At 39.8% G+C, this 20,611-nt stretch overlaps 2 protein-coding genes across 2 annotated transcripts; one reads left to right on the forward strand and one right to left on the reverse strand.

Moving 5' to 3' along the window:
* Positions 1–4: 4 nt before the first annotated feature.
* On the reverse strand, positions 5–3,075 carry LOC125227039. Its single transcript, XM_048131234.1, has 2 exons — positions 1,500–3,075; positions 5–1,004 (listed from the first exon to the last, which is right to left on the reverse strand). The coding sequence occupies exon 1, from the start codon at positions 2,743–2,745 to the stop codon at positions 1,534–1,536; it is 1,212 nt and encodes a 403-aa protein (XP_047987191.1). The 5' UTR covers positions 2,746–3,075; the 3' UTR covers positions 5–1,004; positions 1,500–1,533.
* Positions 3,076–5,186: 2,111 nt separating this feature from the next.
* LOC125226844 (poly(ADP-ribose) glycohydrolase-like) lies at positions 5,187–20,219 on the forward strand. Its single transcript, XM_048130977.1, has 12 exons — positions 5,187–5,545; positions 5,742–5,903; positions 6,461–6,570; positions 7,047–7,190; positions 11,062–11,144; positions 12,394–12,556; positions 13,960–14,090; positions 15,034–15,221; positions 15,726–15,851; positions 17,007–17,124; positions 18,426–18,640; positions 19,219–20,219. The coding sequence occupies exons 1-12, from the start codon at positions 5,288–5,290 to the stop codon at positions 19,636–19,638; spliced, it is 2,118 nt and encodes a 705-aa protein (XP_047986934.1). The 5' UTR covers positions 5,187–5,287; the 3' UTR covers positions 19,639–20,219.
* The last annotated feature ends 392 nt before the right edge of the window (positions 20,220–20,611 follow it).

Raw genomic sequence — 20,611 nt, forward strand, 5'->3', positions numbered from 1 at the left:
TATTTGTTTAGCCCTCCTCTGTCTTACGGCTCAGCCACGACATTGGTCTAAGCGCGACAGCGGTGAGCAGCGGCCATACATTGGAGCGAGACACAGCGATGGGACTTTTCATTCACACGTATGGCTGCCGCTGACCGCTGTCGCGCTTAGACTAATATCGTGGCTGGGCCGTTAGGGGTACAAGACTTAAAAATATGCTAAACTTGCTTTTGTCCGCGGCTTCACTCGCGTTAAATTCGAAAATGGCAGTATGCTCCATATAAACGTCCAACCCCATTTTAGGGAAGTGGGGGGTTAGAAAGAGACAAAAAGTGGCCATTCTCCACCCCTTCAACTAGCTCCACTTAAAAAATCATGTTATTTCGTCGCTCCGTTTTGCCGTGAAAGACGGACAAACAAACATGCACACACACACACACACACACCTTCCCATTTATAATATTAAAAGTATGGATCCTAGACCGCGCGACCATGCGTGCTTGGCAGATAGTAGACTGGCTGGTGGTTATGGATAAACAAAGTAGTTTCATTCAACAATTCATCATTTGGTCAATACAGGATTCATGCTATGCTACCTTTTTTGGGATTACATAAAATAATTACAATTTGTAATAATTAATAAATAGAGTTACTAATTAAATAAATAACAATCAATAAATAAACTAGTAGCATTTTAACATAAAGTTAACTCTGCTGTATCAAGTAGAATATTAGTCAGTATATAAATTGGCAAAAACAATAAAATTGGTCTGAATATTTGCACCTGGTGCAAGTAAACTTACAAATCAATTATTAATTACATAACTTCAATGCCTAACCCTTAATTGGGCATGAGGATAAGGTATTAAAATTTTGTCAATTTTGAAACCTGGCAGGCAATTATGGTTGCCTGATAAATGATAAAACATCTGGCCGTCCCTATCGCACTTACTAATAGTGCGATAGGGACAGCCTGATATTTTATCGTCTATTGCGCGACCATGCTACCCGTGCTGTTAATAATATCTTATACTTTTAAACGAGCAATTCTTGTATATTTATTTATTTATTTATTTATATATTTATTTATTTACACTGACGATCTCGGAAACCGCTCTAACGATTTCGCAGAAATTTGTTATGTGGGGGTTTTTGGGGGTGAAAAATCGGTCTAACTTATCCTTAGGTCCCGGAAAACGCGAATTTTCGAGTTTTCATGCGTTTTTCTTCGCGCGCCATCTCGTGTGCAGTAGTTGTACTGTTAAGACAAAATTCTTTCGGTCGATGTAAGTACAATTTATTGCAAACACTAGATGGCGACACAGGTCAAGGCTAAAACGAATAGAAAATACACTATTTGAGTTTTTGTGGCGAAATGCGCGCCATCTCGTGTGGAGTAGTTGTGTTGTTAAGGCTGAGAATTCTTTCGCTCGATGTAGGTACTATTCATTTTTGAACTAGATGGCGACACATGTCAAGGATACGAAACAGAACCGAGCGAAGCTCGGTTGCCCAGATATTACTTCATAATAGGAGTATTTCTCATGCTCAAAATTAAGGTTTAACTAATATCAGATAATCATATACTGCCCAACTATCACCAAAAAAGTCATCATACAGGTCAAAATCTGTCAAATCAAGGTGTAGGACATGCTCTGGGCTCACATCCTGCTTAGCATCTGATACATGTTCAGGTAAGGTCGGAGTTATCCCACACATGCCTCCGATACACAAGAGTGTTAGCTTTGGACATCTGCGGACACAGTCCACAACATTATCATCCAGTAGTTGGTGGTAATGATACACGGCAAACTCAGTAAGGCGCTCTCCCGCGTTACGACAAATTGTCCTCAAACTTTGCAGACTAAGTAACTCACAATTACACAACTCCAGAGTTCGCAGCTCCTTGCAGCACCGTGTTATGGCTTCCACAGCATCATCTGACACTGAGAGGTCTGTACTCAAATGCTTCAATTGTGTCAGGCTACAGAGAGGATTGTAATGTTCTAAATGACAATGGTTCCCCTGATAAATGTGCATTTCTAACCATTCTAATTTTGGCATCTTGTCTAATACTAATTGAATTTCCGTTAGTATTTCTCTTGGTACAGTAAGTAGCTCCAGTTTAGTCAGGTTGACAGACGTTAGTATATGTGAAGCTAGGAGTTTGTGGCATGCCTTGAAGGTGAGGGATTTAATGTTAGATAGGTTTGCAGAGTCCAAACATTCCCCTGTGACTTCACAATAAGAGAATTGTAATTCTTCTAATGGCTTGTGTGCTATATACTGCTTGATTAATTCGTCCGAGATAGTACATGTATGAAAACAAAGTCGCTTAAGACTTTTCAAGTCCTTATTGAATTGGATTAAACCCTGGTCTTTCGATTTTGGTTCAAAGTTGATCAATGTCAGAGCTTCAAGATTAGGGCAGTTTGTCTTTATTATATTCAAATGCTCTCCATTCTTACAGTAAGTTGCCACCACCCTTGAGCCTAGCTTGCCGGTCCATCTAGTAAATGATTGATACGCAGATATCCGTAGCTTCCAGTTAAAGGTGTTTGAAGGGCTGTTATCCTCTCTGCCCCAGAAACTAAAACGAATTTCTTCCAAGTATTGCAGCACCACTCGCTGCCACCGACGGCTGACGTTCTCGCTTCGTAAAAGGTCCTGCATGGGCACATAGCGTAGCACGGCACGCCAGCTATCCCGATTCAGGTAATCCAGTATGGTGAATTCGGTATTTGTATTTGGTTCTGCTTCTAGCATTTTCAGACTTTTTAAGTGGTAATACTTGTGGTGTCGTGATACTTTATCACAATTAAATTCCAAAACATGAAAACAAGAACAACCTTAAGGCTCCAGTACACAATGGCCCATGCTGGCCCACTACAGGCCATCGCCATTGTGTACAGGGGGTAATGGTGTATGGTGTATGATGGCGGACAATTGTCAATCGTGGTGCGCAATCGGGGAGTTGTCGGTTTTTTGGGCACACTTCAAAGGAATCGTGGCGTAGCGTGGCCTGTGGTGTTCACACAATCGGCCATTGTTTAGTTTGTCACCGACCGCCTGACCGGGACAGTGCACTTTTTTGTTGCTAGAGTGTGGCTAATGAAATATTGCCCCAACTTTTGGCGGGAAATTCAAAAAATCTAGGGCTGGTCACATTATTTGACAAAATCTGTTAGCATTTGACGTATTAACCTAAAAGTTTGACGATGGTTATTGGCATTTAAATATTAATAATTAACGTGTTACAAGTATGGATGAAAAAATTAAAAGTGCCTGTTAGTATGTCTCACCACAGTTTAAATTAGACTACTATGCCAAATTTCAACTCCAACTTACAACATTTGCATTTGCTTGTTTGCTCACAGGCAAGACAGAGGCCGAAAGATGTGAAGTCTCCAACCCGCATTGGGCTAGCGTGGAGACTATATAGCCCGAGCCCTCTCAGACATGAGAGGAGGCCTGTGCCCAGCAGTGGAACGTATATAGGCTAAATTATATTATTTATTTTATTTTTTATATTTTTATATCAAATTACTACTGACCAGTCACTTCACTGATTTCTTCTAAATATTGGTTTTTCGTAAGTAAGTCGTTACGTTCCAATATTTTTATTTTATTAATGCTTTCCAGAGCTTCGAGTTTTTCCTTGTCTTTACACTCTTTTCCTGTTTATGAGATTTAAGTTTTATTATATTCACATACTTAATCAAAGTTATAGGCAAATGTTAGAAGTAGTACTTAAAGTATCAAAATATTAATAGAGCACCAACCTACTATATTGTTCACGACTTGTAAACATTGCAGTTTTTCATTATATGCCGCTTCACGTCGACTTCGCTCTTGGTTGTAATTATTTATTAGCTTAAACAGCAAATTGCGGACCTCGCTTGGTATCGTCATTGTTATAATATTTAAGATTTACCCTTAATAACCCGCGAACAATTTGAATAAGTGACATAAATTGACAGCAGACTTTTAGCCTTTTTTTTAAACCATAGACAATTGGTGATACCACAAGGAAATATCTGTCAACAATATTTGGCTAGCCAGACTCTAGAACTAGAATTTTTGATCGCCCAAAATATCAGTACCGTGGAGCAATGAAGAAACTTTTAAAGTTTATTGATTTATATCAATCTGAGCCTGTAATACTTGTAAACAGTTTATAAATAAATAGCCGCAGCCGTAATTACTTCTATGTCCATCGCAAGTGGTTTGCCAGCCAGCAATGAGACATGCGCCACTGTGTGAACACCAAGTGATCGTGGCCTACAATTGTGCATTGCAAAGCGTGGCCCATCACAGGCCATTGTGTACTGGAGCCTTTAAGTACCGTAACCCATAACCGTAACCATAACAAACTAAGTGACACATGTCATTGTTTTTTTTTTATTATTTACTAGCTTTGCCCCTTTGCCATCATCCCTCCATTTCACGCAGACTAATGCAGCTAACACACGAACGCACCGCACCGCGACCTTGAAACTTTTACTTAAGTGAGAACGAGAGAGAAAGAATCAAAGAACTGTCACTTAGCGAGAATTGTGAAAATTTGGGCTTGACCCTCTAAGATCGCGAGTACACGGTGACGTACATGCATGACATAAAATGGTACGAGGTGTCTACGAAGTTGCAAAAGAACAGCTTTATATAGTAAAAACACCTTTTGTATGAGTATCAAGATCTATAATAGACTGCGTGATGATATTAAACTGTTGCCTTTGAAAACGTTTAAAGCAAAACTAAAAGCTTGGCTTGTACAACAAGCTTTCTATTCCATAGAGGAATACATGTCATCTTTTGACTGAAGTTGGCCTTGACTATAATTGTATAGACTTAGTTTTAATTGTAGGTTAAGATATTTTTGCATGCCCGATGATGGTGAAATATGTGTTACCTATTTATAATATTGTCTGAACAACTTTTGTACCATATTTCAAGCAAAATAAAAAAATATTTCATTTCATTTCATTTCATTTCGTGTACATAGCGCTTGCATAGCGCAGAGGTGCGGTGGTGCGGTGTTGACGCGGGACGGAGACGGCACCGTGTACTCGCGCCCTAATAGACGTAGATGGTAGATGACAGATAATTGTCAAATACATTATGTATTTACTCTTGACCACTCTTATCTTATTAATTTGTTAATGAAAATTCAATTAACGCTTAGAATATTATCTAAAAGCTATAAAGGTTAGATTGCTTCCTATATAATAATACTCATACTTTTGTATTAATATAATAAGAACTAAACAGTTCGTTTACAGTCGCAAGGCATGATTTTCGCGCGTTCACGATGACCTCCGACATGGAAAGTGATAATAGCTGGCGCGGCGTTCCTTTAACCGAAATCTGGGGGTCGCAGTCGCCGTGGGGAGCCCCAGAGTTCCCTTTAGTGGCTCCTGCGTTCAACCATACGGTGTTGTATCATATTCCGAGCAGCGGTTGCGTGCCGGGCGACCGCCCGCCGAAACCGCAGAATGGGCAAGACAACTGGGACCATGACTTTGTCAGGATGCCGTGCTCTAATCAGAGCTTATATCCAGTTGAAGACGTAAGTTTATTGTGTATTGGCCAGTAATAAAAATTAATTTGTGTTTGATGAAAATTCTTGAGCTCTTTACTCTTTATATTCTCTAGTTTGTTATGGTTAATATGTGTTTATTATGATTGAAAAGTGAATAAAATATTTTTGACAGGCGTATACTAAAGGTTAGGGACCAATTATAATATATGAAGTTTTTTTATAGAGTTCAGGCGAAACACACTTAAAAAAGCGATGGGGCTTAATCCAGAGTGCCCTGTGGAAGCCGATCCGGAATAGCCAGGAGCTGGCGGCAGCCATCTTGAGTTACAACACGCAGTTCAAAAACTGTTGGAAGTTCAGAGCACTACATAAGCTCTTCAATGAGGTAATGGGGCATTCCACAAAATTGTCTACTATTGTCAAACTGACGGAAATGTGTTCCTAAGCTTAATAAGGTAAAAGTTCTAGTGCTCAACACTGCACTAGTATTTGACATGGGTACTTAATATCAAAATGACAAGGTAGAAAGTTGATATACACGGTGCTCATGAGCATTGCGAGAGACTAAGAGCATATTCCTGATCCCATTTTAAGACTAAAATGTCATATACACTTTTCTAGATTTCGCCTAGTTTCAGAGTTATGACCTTAAATATGACCAATTGAAAAAATAAATATCTTATTGTTACTCAGTACAAAAGGCTTTTTTAACGATGTTGATGCCATTATGGAGAATTAGTCTTACTATCCTCATTGATAGATGTCCAAAAGTATGAAATAAAAGCTTTCAAAAATGAGGTTTTTAGAAAAAAAAAACGTCAAAATTCATTTGAAGTGCTAGTTTGATGAATAACATTTTTATGTGAAAATACATTCAAAAACAGTAAAAAAAAAAAAAATTTTTTGGAAAAAACTCATGCCTTTTATCCACATTGTTTTCAGTATTTAGAAGAAGAGGAGTCCCAGTACTTCTTTGATGTGACATTGCCAGAGATAGCTAAACTTGCCCTGGACTTGCCTAGGTTAATTCAATCACCAATACCATTACTCAAGTAAGTGAACCCATCGTTTTTTTTTCTTTTTCTACAAAATTATCTACAATTATATATGATTATCTACAAAAATAATGTAACTCTTTATATGATAAATTTGTTATTAAATGTTGATTTTATGATTTTTACTTATTGCATAATATTTGGCGCAGATCACAGACAAGGGCCATATTTTTTAGGTGTCATCTCAATTGTTAAAATGTCTTAAGTTTATTCAAATGTTTAATTTATTCAGTAAAGATATAAAACATACATGTTTTTTTCATACTTACTGTTTTTTTTCCGCACTTGTATGCAAAGTAATACAAATCTTGTCAGGTCGAAACTTCAAAGGTACCATATGGGACTTTGAAAGTTTGACCTGACAAGACTGAAGAATGATACTATACACGTGCGAAGAGATGACCCGTGTCGATTTAAAACACTCCCTTCATGTTCCCGCTCTTGTATCATAATGCTATTGTCACTCCTTACAGACAGCACAGAAACCGGTCAATATCCCTGTCGCAGCAGCAGATATCGAGTTTGCTGGCGAACGCGTTCTTCTCTACGTTTCCGCGACGGAACAGCACCAAGAAGAGCTCTGAATACGCCTCTTTTCCGCACATTAACTTTAATACGTGAGTATTAACTTTTACCAAAGAGGATCGAGTAATATAGAGAGTTACTGTCAAAGTAAAAACACAGGCTTAAAACTTTTGAACCTCAGTTTTGACAATTTGGCCCATATTGTTAGCTCGATACGTCGTCATCCACGTTTGCATCTAGTGTTAGCATGGAGCCCAGATATTTGAACTTCCTCACTGTTGGTATGGGTGTTGTACCGATGTGTATTGTGTCTTGCTTTGTGTTTCCACTGAAGGAGCATTGCATGTGTTCGGTTTTGCTCCTACTAACACGTAGGCCGTACTTTTCCAGGGACTGTGTCCACATATTGAGGAGTTCCTGCAGATGTTGTGCAGTATTTGCGGCTAGTACAACATCGTCTGCATACAGCATGGTCCATGGTAACGGTGCCGGTATGTCCTTAGTGAGGTAATCCATCACCAGATTAAAAAGTAAAGGGCTCAGCGCAGAACCCTGGTGGACGCCTACTTTAACCTCAAAAGCTTTGCTTAGACCCGCCAGGCTTCGAACTTTTGTGGTAGCACCGTAGTACATGTCCTGAATAATCTGGATGTAGTATTCCGGTACGTTTTGGGCTCGAAGTGCTTGCCATACAAGTTTACGTGGCACGCGGTCAAACGCCTTTTCAAGGTCGATGAATGCTAGATGTAGGTCTACTTTATTGATTTTATGCTTTTCCATCAAGATTCTGATCGCTTGTATGGCGTCGGTGGTGGATTTGGAAGCAGTGAACCCAAACTGACTTGGAGATATCCTGATGAGCGCTGTGATACGTTTGTTAATGATCCGTTCCCATATTTTCAGCGTATGCGAGGTAAGTTTTATACCTCTATAATTTTCGCACTCTGCCACGTCTCCTTTATTTTTGTAGAAGGGCAATAAGTAGCTTTTTCGCCACGACTCCGGGATATTTTTGGTGGTTAAGATGGTGTTAAACAGCCTGGTCAGCCAGGTTACTGCCGGCGGGCCTAATCGCTTCCATAAGTCCGCCGGTACTTCGTCTGGGCCTAGGGCTTTACGATTTTTCATTGCTGTGATCGCTAGTTTGACCTCTCCTTCGTCCACATTTTTTATAGGACCATGTGTGGCATTTTGAGGTGCTGGTTCTTCATGTGGGAATTCCTCATTAAGTAGTTGCTCATAGTATTCTAACCACCTGTCGTTAATCTGTTCGTTGTTTGTGATTAGTTGATGATTTTTGTTCTTTATGTACTTATTTACTCTAATATCCATTGTTGACCTATGTCTAGTTTTAGCAATTTTGAGTACTTCAGTCTCATTTTTGGCGTTTTCCAAGTCGGCATAAAAAGCCTGGTTTGAGTTGGCTCTCTCTTGTGCGACGGTTTGCTTCGCTAGTTTCTTTGCTTCTTTATATTTAATTCGATCTTCATCTGTTTGGGAAGTTTGCCAAACCTTAAACTGGGATTTCTTAGCTGCCAAACTCTCATGCACCCTCTCATTCCACCATTTAGGATTTTTGCCGCCACTAAGAGGACCTTTGGACACACCTAAGATCTGTGTTGCTTTACTTTTACATTGTTCTTCAAATTTAGTCCACATGTGGTCAGCGCACTCATAGTCTATATCCAAGTCAGCCTCGAGGTACTTTCTCATCTCATCAATTAGTGTGTCGCCTTTAGAGCTATCTAGTGCCCCCCACTTAGTTCTAGGAGATCTATCCACTATTGTTCTAATGGGCTTTGGTAAATCGTAAACAGCCACGAGGATACGGTGCTGAGATGTTAGGGCTTCGCCTGGAATCACCTTGCAATCTCTAAACTTATGCTTAACGGTTACGTCTGAGACTATAAAGTCTATTTGTGAGACTTTTCTTGCGCATTTGTAGGTGATCAAATGTTCCAGTTTCTTTTGGAAGTTTGTATTAATCAGGCTTAACGAGTGTCTTGCCGCAAAATCTAGAATTGTTTCTCCTTGTTTGTTCACTTCACCCATTCCGTACCCTCCGTGGACAGTCTTCTCATATGCAGTGTTGCTAACTCCCACATGTCCATTCAGATCCCCTCCAATTATCTTGTATTCATTTATAGGTATGCTACGGATCAAATCATCGAAGTCATCCCAGAAATCAGATTTTTCTACATCTGTACACCCTGATTGTGGGGCGTAAGCTGAGATTATATTGGTGATCTGCTGGTCATCTAGAGCCAGTTTGATTGCAATTAAGCGGTCGCTCTTGCGTGTGATGTTTATTATTCGCGCTTTGAAGTTGTTGTCAAGCACTATTGCCACTCCGTTTCTTTTGTTGTCTGTGCCGTGATATATAACCTGGTAGTCGTTTCCTATATCTTTGGATTTTGAGCCTTTCCACTTCGTTTCCTGTAAGCAGCAGATGTTAATGCGCCTTTTTAACCGACTTCAAAAAAGGAGGAGGTTCTCAATTCGACTGAATGTTTTTTTTTTTTTTTTATTTTTTTTTTTTTTTTTTTTTTTTTGTATGTATGTTACTCGATATCTCCGAGAATCGTGGACCGATTTTCAAAATTTTTTTTTTGATCGAACCAGTATAACCCCGAGATGGTCCCATTGGCACCAAGTCAGGGTCTGATGATGGGATCCTGGAGAAAACGAGGGAACTCTTCAAATGTTATAGGCACATGTAATGTTTTTAGTCTATTTTTCAAAGGTACACCAGTATTTATGTCTGATGGTAATAATTTTATGTGGCTGAGCTGATGATGGAAGGTCAACTCCTCAATGGTTAGGAGTTTAAGGATAATTCTTTCACTACTGTACATGTATTCGAACTGATACATATAATATCACTAGGAACCACTAAAAATCAACTGAGCTGATGATGGAAGGTCAACTCCTCAATGGTTAGGAGTTAAAGGATAATTCTTTCACTACTGTACATGTATTCGGACTGATACATATAATATCACTAGGAACCACTAAAAATCAACAAATAAATAAACTTTTTAACAAAAAATAAAACCGCCTTCAAAAATAAGCGCGTTACAAAACACGGAGAAACTAAAAAGCCAAAAATAATAAACCTTTCAATTCAGATTTCTTATCGTATTGCAATAAGCTAAACATCCAAATTATAAACAAATCAATTATTTTTGGAGTCGGTACCAGCCTGTGTATGGTTGGGTGGGGCAAACAGGCAATAGCAAGGCGACGAACAGGTCTGGTACCGACTACAAAAATAATTGATTTGTTTATAATTTGGATGTTTAGCTTATTGCAATACGATAAGAAATCTGAATTGAAAGGTTTATTATTTTTGGCTTTTTAGTTTCTCCGTGTTTTGTAACGCGCTTATTTTTGAAGGCGGTTTTATTTGTAAAATTTTGCTCAGTTCTTGGCTCCTTCCTGTGAGAGACCCCAAGTTCCATGTTGCAAGTCTAAGCCTCTTGATGGTCAAATGCGAATGTTTGTTCTTGTCACATTTTTCGTCGCTTCGGGGGGACGCCCTAGTATTATTTGCATCTTGTATCGCATCATTCGCACTTGCGTCGCTTACGGGGTACGCATTTTACGGCCGCCTGCCGCCTGACGCCAAGGCAGTAACTCTCCTGGAGAGCTTAGGAGCCGACGTTGGACAGTGTCTTTCGCCACCTTCCTTACTACCCCGCCTTGCTTATTTGACTTTTTTAACACATGTTGAAAATGGGCTTGTGTCGAGAGATGGTAGTCTGTGCACTGTTTACTTTGACAGTATTTTTTTATATACATATATACTCTATCCACTTTGCTTAATAGGTAATACACTATATTGGTTGACTGGTAGAGAATGCCTTGAGGCATTAAGTCCGCCATTTGTACCTTATTTTGTTGTGCAATAAAGATTAAATAAATAAATAAATAAATATATTTATTATAACTTTATTGTTACAGACTTTATGAATCATCAGGATCAGATTCAGTCTTGGAGAAGCTCAAGTGTCTTTGTCACTACTTTAGAAGAGTCTGTACTAAAGGTGATATTATTTTATATTATTTAAATAATATTTTGATGTTTTTCTTTTAGCTTAGGTTACTATACTAGAAATACTGTTTAGACAGACATTTTACGAGGTATAATATTACTTCATACTTTTCTGCAGAGTAACTAATAAAAATGTATATAGACCAAGTAGATTGTAAAAACTTTACTTGTAAAGTCGCCGTCAATGGAACATGTGAACAATGTAAACAAACCTTGTAGTCAAAATGTCTTTAATTTCCATTCTAGCTCATCAGATAAGTACTGAATACATGTGTAATTTAATCAATTCATGTCACATTATGATCCTCAACCTTCAAAATAATGAAATTGTGCTAAAATATTGATATTTTATATAATGGTTTGTTTACATTGTTGACAATTTCTATTGACAGCGATTTTAAAAGAGCCCCTGCCATCTACATACAAAAAATGTAGATTGACTTTTGCCAATGTCAACACACAGTACTTATATATAATATTTGTACCTCTGTATTCTGAAGAAACCCACTGTCGTAACGCCATAGTGTAACGGTCCAGCCACGATATTGGTGAAGCGCGACAGCGGCAAGCGGCAGCCATACGTGCGAATGAAAAGTCCCATTGCTGTGTCTCACTCCAATGTATGGCTGCCGCTCACCGCTGTTGCGCTTAGACCAATGTCGTGGCTGAGCCGTGAGGCCTGAGTGGACGCGGGCTGGCGGCGTAGAGTCAGGACACTTGTATGAACTTCAATTGTTTGATACGCACGCCGCACGGCCAACATGGGCGTGCACTCATGTCTTACATATATAGATGGTCAACCTAATCTCGCCACTAAAAAAGGCGGCTAATTGAAAATGTACGGATTACCGGCCAATCGTCTTCATAAAACGCCTGCCTTCCAAATCCTTGACGTCGGCGGAATCAACGACGTGCACTTAAAAATTTATTGAAAATGTAGGGTCGAAGGTTTAAAGGGATTACGACTAGGGGCTTGTGACGTCACTTCTGAGTAAAATTTTTACCTCGACGTGACGTCACGCGAAACTTCAACGCACTGCACCGTCGTCATTTTTCGTTTACGACAAAAAGAAAAATACGTGTCTAAAATTCTTTGATAATCTAACTGACGGACTAATTAGTTGTTTTTAGTCGTCTCGTCTATTCCCATGGAACATTTGAATTTGTCGCCTTCTCTCCGTGGCAATATTTGGTTGACCGTCTATAGAAGCAATCCTGACCTCCCGCCCTGTATAGAGCAGCCCCGCGCGGCGCCGTGACGTTCTCGCGCCGCTCCGCGCCGCCGCGCCGCTGCCCCGCCTGGCCGCAGTCGCCCGCGTCGCTGGCCGCTGTTCCTCTACATGTAGCTGCCAGTGGCACCATTGAAGATTCTGATGGTTTGATACAGCTGGACTTTGCGAACAAGTGAGTGATCCTACTGGCTGCGCCAGATATGTTATGATGTTTTTTTATGTCGCCTACATGCAGCTTATCGTTGCGCTCGCGGCTGCGCCTTTACATGTAGCTACGAGTGGAAATATCGAAGTTTTAATGGTTTGCTACAGTTAGACTTTGCTAAGTGAGTGATCCGACCGACTGCGCTAGTGCCTCACGTGTTGCAGTCCTTTTACAAGTCGCTGTAGGTGGCACTAAAATTAAAGATTCAAATGGTTTGATACAGCCGGACTTTGCTAACAAGTGTGTAATCCTGCACCAAAAGTGTTTATGTTTCATTTTATATCGCCTGGTCACAATCCACTGATTGGTTCCCGGCAAACACGACCACGACACGGCCACCACTCCACTTTTGCAGCTGATAGTACATGTAGCTTCCGATGAAACTGTTGGAGATTATGTAAGCAATAACAGTGACATGGACACTGACAATTCTGTGCCTATTTCTGGGTTTATAAGTAACATTGTTACTGAGCGTCAATATCGTCACTACTTTAAAAAAAACTTGTATCTTCGTCTGTCAATGAAAAGAAAATTGTAGTAAGTATGTATGGGATGCATATAGACTTACTGCGTTTTAACTTTGAGGAACAGCGTGAGATACGAGATATTTTAAAAGTAGTGACGATATGTCCTTGCTGAATAGGCAATGAACGGCGAAGTGTCACTGTTGGGCGACAATTTTCGTAATTGTGAAATAGTGACGGTTATGGAATTTTGTTTTGCTAACAAGTGACTGATCCAACCAGTTGCGCCAGTAGAATCTTTATTTTTTGTCCCAATCCACAGCTTTTTTAAAATTATAAATGGGCTTACTCTTGGCCACACATGGAGCACTAATAGCTTTTGCCCGCAAAATTCGAAAATTGCGGAATTCTCCATACAAACTTCCACCCCCATCACAGGCCAACTTGACGTGGCCTACGATGGAGTAAGCTCGCCCAGATGTCTGTTCACCCTTGATTTGAAGGTTGGTTCTTTTACACATAGACATGGATTTAAAAATGCACTAATAGCTTTTGCCCGCAGCTTCGCTCGCGTTAAATTCGAAAATTGCGGAATTCTCCATACAAACTTCCACCACCCATCATGCCCTCACAGGGAAGTGCATGCATTTTAATGGGGACTTAGAAAGAAATGAAATGAAATGAAAAGTAGCAAAATCCCTTCAACTATCAGTAGCCTATAACAGACTACCCGCACTCAGAGATCCATCCGAATGTGGTTACTTCAACTATCTTCACTTAAAAAAGGTTACCACGTCATTTCGTTGTTTTGTCATTTCGTCGCTCCGTTTTGCCGTGAAAGACGGACAAACAAACAGACACACACACTTTCCCATTTATAATATTATAGTATGGATTCTTTTCCAGATACCTCGGCGGCGGCGTACTAGGGCACGGCTGTGTGCAGGAGGAGATCCGCTTCGTGATCTGTCCGGAGCTGATGGTGTCCATGCTGTTCACCGAAGTCTTACGGCCGAATGAAGCGCTCATGATCATAGGTAGGTGATCATGATCATAGGTAGCCTTGAGAGAACTTTCTACACATTCACAACGTATGCTTAAAAACAATATGTGTCAGGTTGTTTTTATAAAATCGACTTGTTGATTCAAATATATTGCCGATTCAAATGACAAGTAGCTTGTGGTTTGAACCAAAGAGCACGTAGGCGCTATTTTAACCAAAAAACTTGTTGAACGAACATGAAAACTGTTTGTTTTTTCTCTCAGTGCAATAGCATACTCTTTTTAAGCATGGATAGTAACGGACGGAACAATGCACCAAAAATTATCTGACATTAACTTTTCTTATAGACAAATATGTCTTTTTGTTTAGTGGTTACAGAATCGTAGACACTTCTGAAGCTTTGTTCAATCCGTTACTTGTGTTGCTGACTATATGAAATACAACTTGTGTTGGTAAGCGAATACTACGAATATATATAGTATGTAATAGGCTAATTTCCTTCTAGTAAATCCAGCTTCGTTTTAATTGTCAAAACGAATTTGATCCGATTTCTTAAATAGAAATTGGGTTTCAAAATAACACCTGTCCTCGTTTTTCTTTCGACTATTTGATACTTTATTTTGTGCACGGTATAAAATACACTTGTTTTGTCCTTTTATGCTAGCGGGTAAAAACGCAGTTTATCCACTAGTGAACAAAGTAATTTGACCATGAATGTAGTAAAATTTTCGGCTTTGAAATTGTTAAAAGTGGGTGAATCTAGTTATGACGATGATTTACCACCTGTGGAACTACTTGAAGCAGTGATAAACACGTTTTTTGAGTTGTAATTTCCTCACTATAGTGAGTGGAAAGTTATTTACTTTAAGTACAGGCAAGTTCCCCATTTAAACTTTCGCTACCTACCTGCTGTAATAAAATGTCACTTTGTTTAACTATTTCCTATGCCGCTAGTAACCCAATTTACAATAATCCAGGTTGCGAACGCTACAGCAAGTATACCGGATACGGTTCCAGTTTCCAATGGGCGGGGGACCATAGTGACGCCACTCCACTGGACTCGTCTCTCAGGAGGCGCGTGAGCGTGCTGGCAGTGGACGCGCTGCCTTACGCCGGCGCGGCGCAGCAGTACCGCCCGCCGGCCGTGCTCAGGGAGCTCAACAAGGTAACCATGGCAACCGAGATTTACTATAATCACACCTCGGACACTGGCGGTCAAATATATGAAAGAGGCGCGTTCCTAGCACACAGTCTAAGCTCGTGTAGGTGAACGCGTACCATGCTTGTATGAGTGAAGTATGACAGGTCCACTGTTCGCGTTTTTGACACGCGGTAACTGTGAGGTAACCGATAGGGGGTGGGCGGCGCTTTCAGCGGGGAGCGGGAGTGGCTATACTGTACGTATCGTACTCTTTATTATACTGTGCTATAATACAGTTACGAACGCTACACAAACTACTTTGGTCCAAAAATATAAGAAAACTAAAGAAAAGACTACTCCTAGAGTCAATGTTGGGTAAGATATAACACTCTGACAACACTGATTACATTCAAACCCAGGACCGTGGCTTAGCTGGCTCGTCGAACCTGATCCGAACCAGGTCGGTCGATAAATTTCAGAACATTAATATTTCCTTCATATTGTATAAAATATTATATTTCTTTCCAGGCCTGGGTGGGCTTCACGTTTTACTCAGAAGAGCCGCCAACAAGTACGCAGTACCCCGGCGTAGCCACCGGCAACTGGGGCTGTGGCGCCTTCGGGGGCACTCCGCAGCTGAAGACTCTCATACAGGTCAGCAGACATAGGGATATTAGGGATATGCTATAACTGCTGGCTTTGGCACAGTAGTAACACTTCTAACAAACGAACGACGCGCGGTATGTATGTGTGCGCGGTGTACGTTGCGCATGTGCTGCGTACGTACCTGGCGCGCATACATACATACTGCGCGGCGTACGTTTGTTAGAAGTGTCATTACTTGTAGACAAGAAATTTCAACCCATATCGGGAAACCTAGTTGCTGTGTTGTCTATTTTTTTCGAAGTCTTAGAACTTAAAGAAAACGTAAGTGACATGTCAAAACAAACCATTATAATAAATTATATTTAAGCTTCGTTTACCTAATATTGTTCAATATGCTGTTAGTATTTTTCCTACCGTAAAAGATTATGCTTAAAGAATCAGGCCTAGCCTGGGAATAAGCCCGTGTCGGATATTTCTGCGGCCGCGGACATGACTAGGTACTTACGTTTAGATTTGTTTTATATGGCATTAACGGGACGGAGGTTTAGCGAATACCATATCACTAGCTCGAAGAACTTGTACCATTACTCCTATGTTCTTCAAGATTCCTTATATGCCCTGCCAGCACCAATTTATTGACTCTTTCTGTAGTCTGGGGTTGGAAGTTTATACCGTGAGTAATGCTTTGGAAACTGATTTTTGGTATTACATCCATGTCTTTATAATCTATCTACCTAAATTACACTTGAAATAGTAGCTCTCGTTATTCGATTTATTTAAAATTAACGAAAAATCGTTAAAATATAATGTTTGTTTACATGTCATTTTTTGACATTTTCCACTTCAGGTTCACATGGTAGTGGGCGTAATTGTCGTGCACGTAGCCAATAGGCGGATAAAGTTTAAAAAAAAAACGTACCTCAAAGCCATGGAGAAAAGATACCGTGGCCTAGATGGCGTTACACCTTTGGGGGACGCTCGGCTAGATGGCGCTAATATTCGTATTTGACATTTTAACACATATTATACATATCATATGGGCCAAATTGTCAAATTTGACGTTCAAAAGTTTTAAGCCTGTGTCGAGAGATGGCAGTCTATGCGCTGTGATTAGTTGATTACTGATTACACATATTACTTTGACAGTAACTCTATAATACTTGATCCTCTTTGATTAATGTATTCTTACTTATTTTCTTTCAGCTGATGGTGTGCGCGGAGGCGCGGCGGCCGATGGCGTACTACACGTTCAACGACGCGGCCATTCGGGACGAGTTCGTCAACATTTACAACTTGCTGGCCAGATATAATGTCACTGTTGGTGAGTTTGATCAATTAGAGTATTTACGAACGATTCCTCATCCTCCTTGCGTTATCCCGGCATTTGCCACGGCTCATGAGAGCCTGGGGTCCACTTTGTCAATTAATCCCAAGATTTGGCATAGGCACTAGTTTTTACGAAACCGACTGCCATCTAACCTTCAACCTGAAGGGTAAACTAGAACTTATTGGAATTAGTCCGGTTTCCTCACGATGTTTTCCTTCACCGAAAAGCGACTGGCAAATATCAAATGACATTTCGCACATAAATTCCGAAAAACTCATTGGTGCGAGCCGGGGTTCGAACCCGCAATCTCCGGAACGGAACGGAACGAAAGTCGCTAGGCTACCAACGCTTCCCTATTTATGAACGATTCCTGATTAATTTATGCTGTCAATGGACCACCTGACTACCATTTATAGATTCACTAACTTTTGCCCGCGGTTTCGCTAGCATTCAATTCGAAAATGGCGGAATGTTGCAGACAAACTTCCACCCCCCATTTTAGGGGTGGCGGGTTAGAAAGAGACAAAAAGTAGCCTATGTCACTATCCATCCCTTCAACCTTAAAATATCACGTCAATTCGCTGCTCCGTTTTGCCGTGAAAGACGGATAAACAAACAGACACACACACATATTCCTATTTATAAGATTAGTAGTCTATCAATTCAACCAAATTTAGCGTTCGCTACATTTTTGTATGAGAATGTTCACGATTTGCTTACGATTCGTTTGTGCATTAGGCTAGGCACACAGTACTAGGAGTCTCGCTCTGCGAATGAATTCATCCAGGGACCGTTCAAGGGGACAGCGCATTCACATTTTTTGCCATACTAAATTGAACCTTATCACTGAGAAAAAAAGGCGATCGTATCAGACTAGCGAAAACGGTCCACATGAGAGGACATTGTTTGGGCTGGTGTCCCTCTCGCATACGTGGTCAGTGTTAATGAGATTACCATAGTAGTAGTAGTTTTATCTGTATATTACCTGACTTCATAACTTCTTATTTATTATTTTAGTGTTAAATTCAGACAGAGTAAATAATTATAATGTAATTATTTCAAAAAAACCTTCAATTGGGTATTAGTAGATTTAGTAGTAACTTTAATTGACTGGTATCCCCAATTTATGACAGTGATGACGTCACTGAATAATGTTGACATTGTCAGTAAGTGCGAGAGGGACACCAGCCCAAACAATGCCCTCTCATGTGGACACACTTTTTGGGCTAACTACTCATTCTGGCTTAATTATAATTCTGTGTTCTCATCATCTTAATATCTAAACATCATTCCAGGCCAACTATACCAGTTGATCGCGCGGTTCTGCACAACAGACGTCCGCAAGAACAACCTGCACGCCTTCATACAAAACGCGCTCAAAAACGGACAACTACCGACCTGCTCACCTGACACGGGACCTGAACAGACTAGGCTGGACGCGGGCTCCGCGCTCAGTGAGACGAGGCTGGCAACCCCGGTGACGAGGCAAGCGGAGGAGAAAATGGATATTGTAAGTTCTCACCATCGACCTATATCCTGAGTTCTACAAAAAACTCAATCTAGGAAAATTTAATTGACTGGAACGATAGTGTAGATGTATGATTTAATTTGCTTTTTGTATGTGATAAAACATCTGGCCGTATAAGTGATAAAACATTTGGCCGTCCCTATCGCACTGTTTGTAAGTACAAATAGTGCGATACGGACGGCCTGTTTTATCACTTATCGCGCGACCATACTTGCCTGCCAGATTCAATTTTTTTATCGATACATTTTTGGATATTTTCAAAAATTTACAAATTGTCATAAAGGACTTTTTTTAAAATACTACGTTGGTGGCAAACAAGCATACGGTCCGCCTGATGGAAAGCGGTCACCGGAACCTATGGACGCCTGCAACTCAAGGAGTGTCACATGCGCGTTGCCAACCCATTAGAAACTTGTACCTCCTTTTTCGCCAATAGTGCACATGATGACTGATAATGACTTGAAGAACCAATAATTTTCTAAGCGTATCGCGAAGGTCTACAGTACTTAGTTTAAAATACTTCTTATTTTGTTACTAAACTAAATACCTAACTTTTTCAGAGTGACGCATTGGACGTGAACGAAATCGAACTCTCCGAATCATTACAAAAAGAGCTTCTCAAACAATCGCCAGACATGTTCCAAGACGACACAGACTCCCAAGAAACACAGTCTAACAGCGAAGTGTCAAAATCAACCACGGAGGGTAACAAAATGGCGTCCAGTTCGCACAAAATGGCTGCCAGTAATAGTAAAAGTCTGACTACAGATTTGTTTGAAGAAATGAATAAGCTTGACCAGTCCAATGGTAAACTAAATTTATCAACAACACACACTAACATATTGGACGACTCTAAAAATGTAAATGATGATATGGATCCGAGTGAAAAATCGGAGCAAATAAAGTTGGATCCCAGTTCTGAATTGAAGAAGAAGATGGCTAAGAAAATAACGGATTATTTCAGTAAAAAATCTATTTGATGTATATACTGTTTGGTCACTTTATAGTGCGTTCTGATACTTACTTACATTGTATTCCAAAGTTGGCCTTGTTAACTTTAAAGTTATAGGCTTATAGCTGACATTGATAGACTACCAGGACAATTAATAATCGGTACCTTGTTATCTGTATTTTACAATATACTTAGATTACGTTAGATAAAGTGCTGTAAAAATCCTTATGCTGCTGCCTTAGATTGTGAGCTGCCCTCTACAGCATATGTAAAATGTAAATATTTATTTTTATCATACTTTTTTATTCAATGTCTAAGTTATTCCAGATTGCAAAAATGTATTTTTAAAAGTCACACATGATACTATTTTACTGTAAACCATTAACTGCAAGCAAATCATTGAAAGACAAAGGTAGGACTTTATATGCCCCTAGATTACATATAACTGTCTACAACTATGCTGTGAACTGGCATTTTTCTACATGTGAAATATTTTTGTATGTATGACTAATAGTGATCTTAGATCAACTTTTTGTATAAAGCAATAAGTACTATGTATTTATGTCTTATTTAGACTATGAACTTGGGAATAAAACACTGTTTTATCAAAGTAAACATGATTTATTACTCTTTCCTTCATCCTTCATTAAGCTGCTAGGACCTCATCAGAAACAAGGTAAAATAATCTGACGTGAATGATGATAACAGGCGAGTGAAGTCATATTGCTATATTATCTTTCATGCTAATGGAGACTCAGTGAGATAGAGTGATAGTTCTATAAGATCAGTCGCCGCTTGGTATGGCGGCAAGTATAGTTTAACGCGTTCGGCCGGCATGTGACTTTAAATAAAGTGCTAATAAATAAATTCGTATGTATCAAAGAATATAATACTCACTAGGACTCGAAAACCCATGCAAGTTATGTCCGATTTGATCAAGATATTCCAATCAAATTGGGGATAAAATTATTTCGTCACGATTGGCCTTAACAATGCTGTCA

This window comes from Leguminivora glycinivorella, chromosome 1 (genome assembly GCF_023078275.1).
Source record: "Leguminivora glycinivorella isolate SPB_JAAS2020 chromosome 1, LegGlyc_1.1, whole genome shotgun sequence".
Taxonomy (NCBI): domain Eukaryota; kingdom Metazoa; phylum Arthropoda; class Insecta; order Lepidoptera; family Tortricidae; genus Leguminivora; species Leguminivora glycinivorella.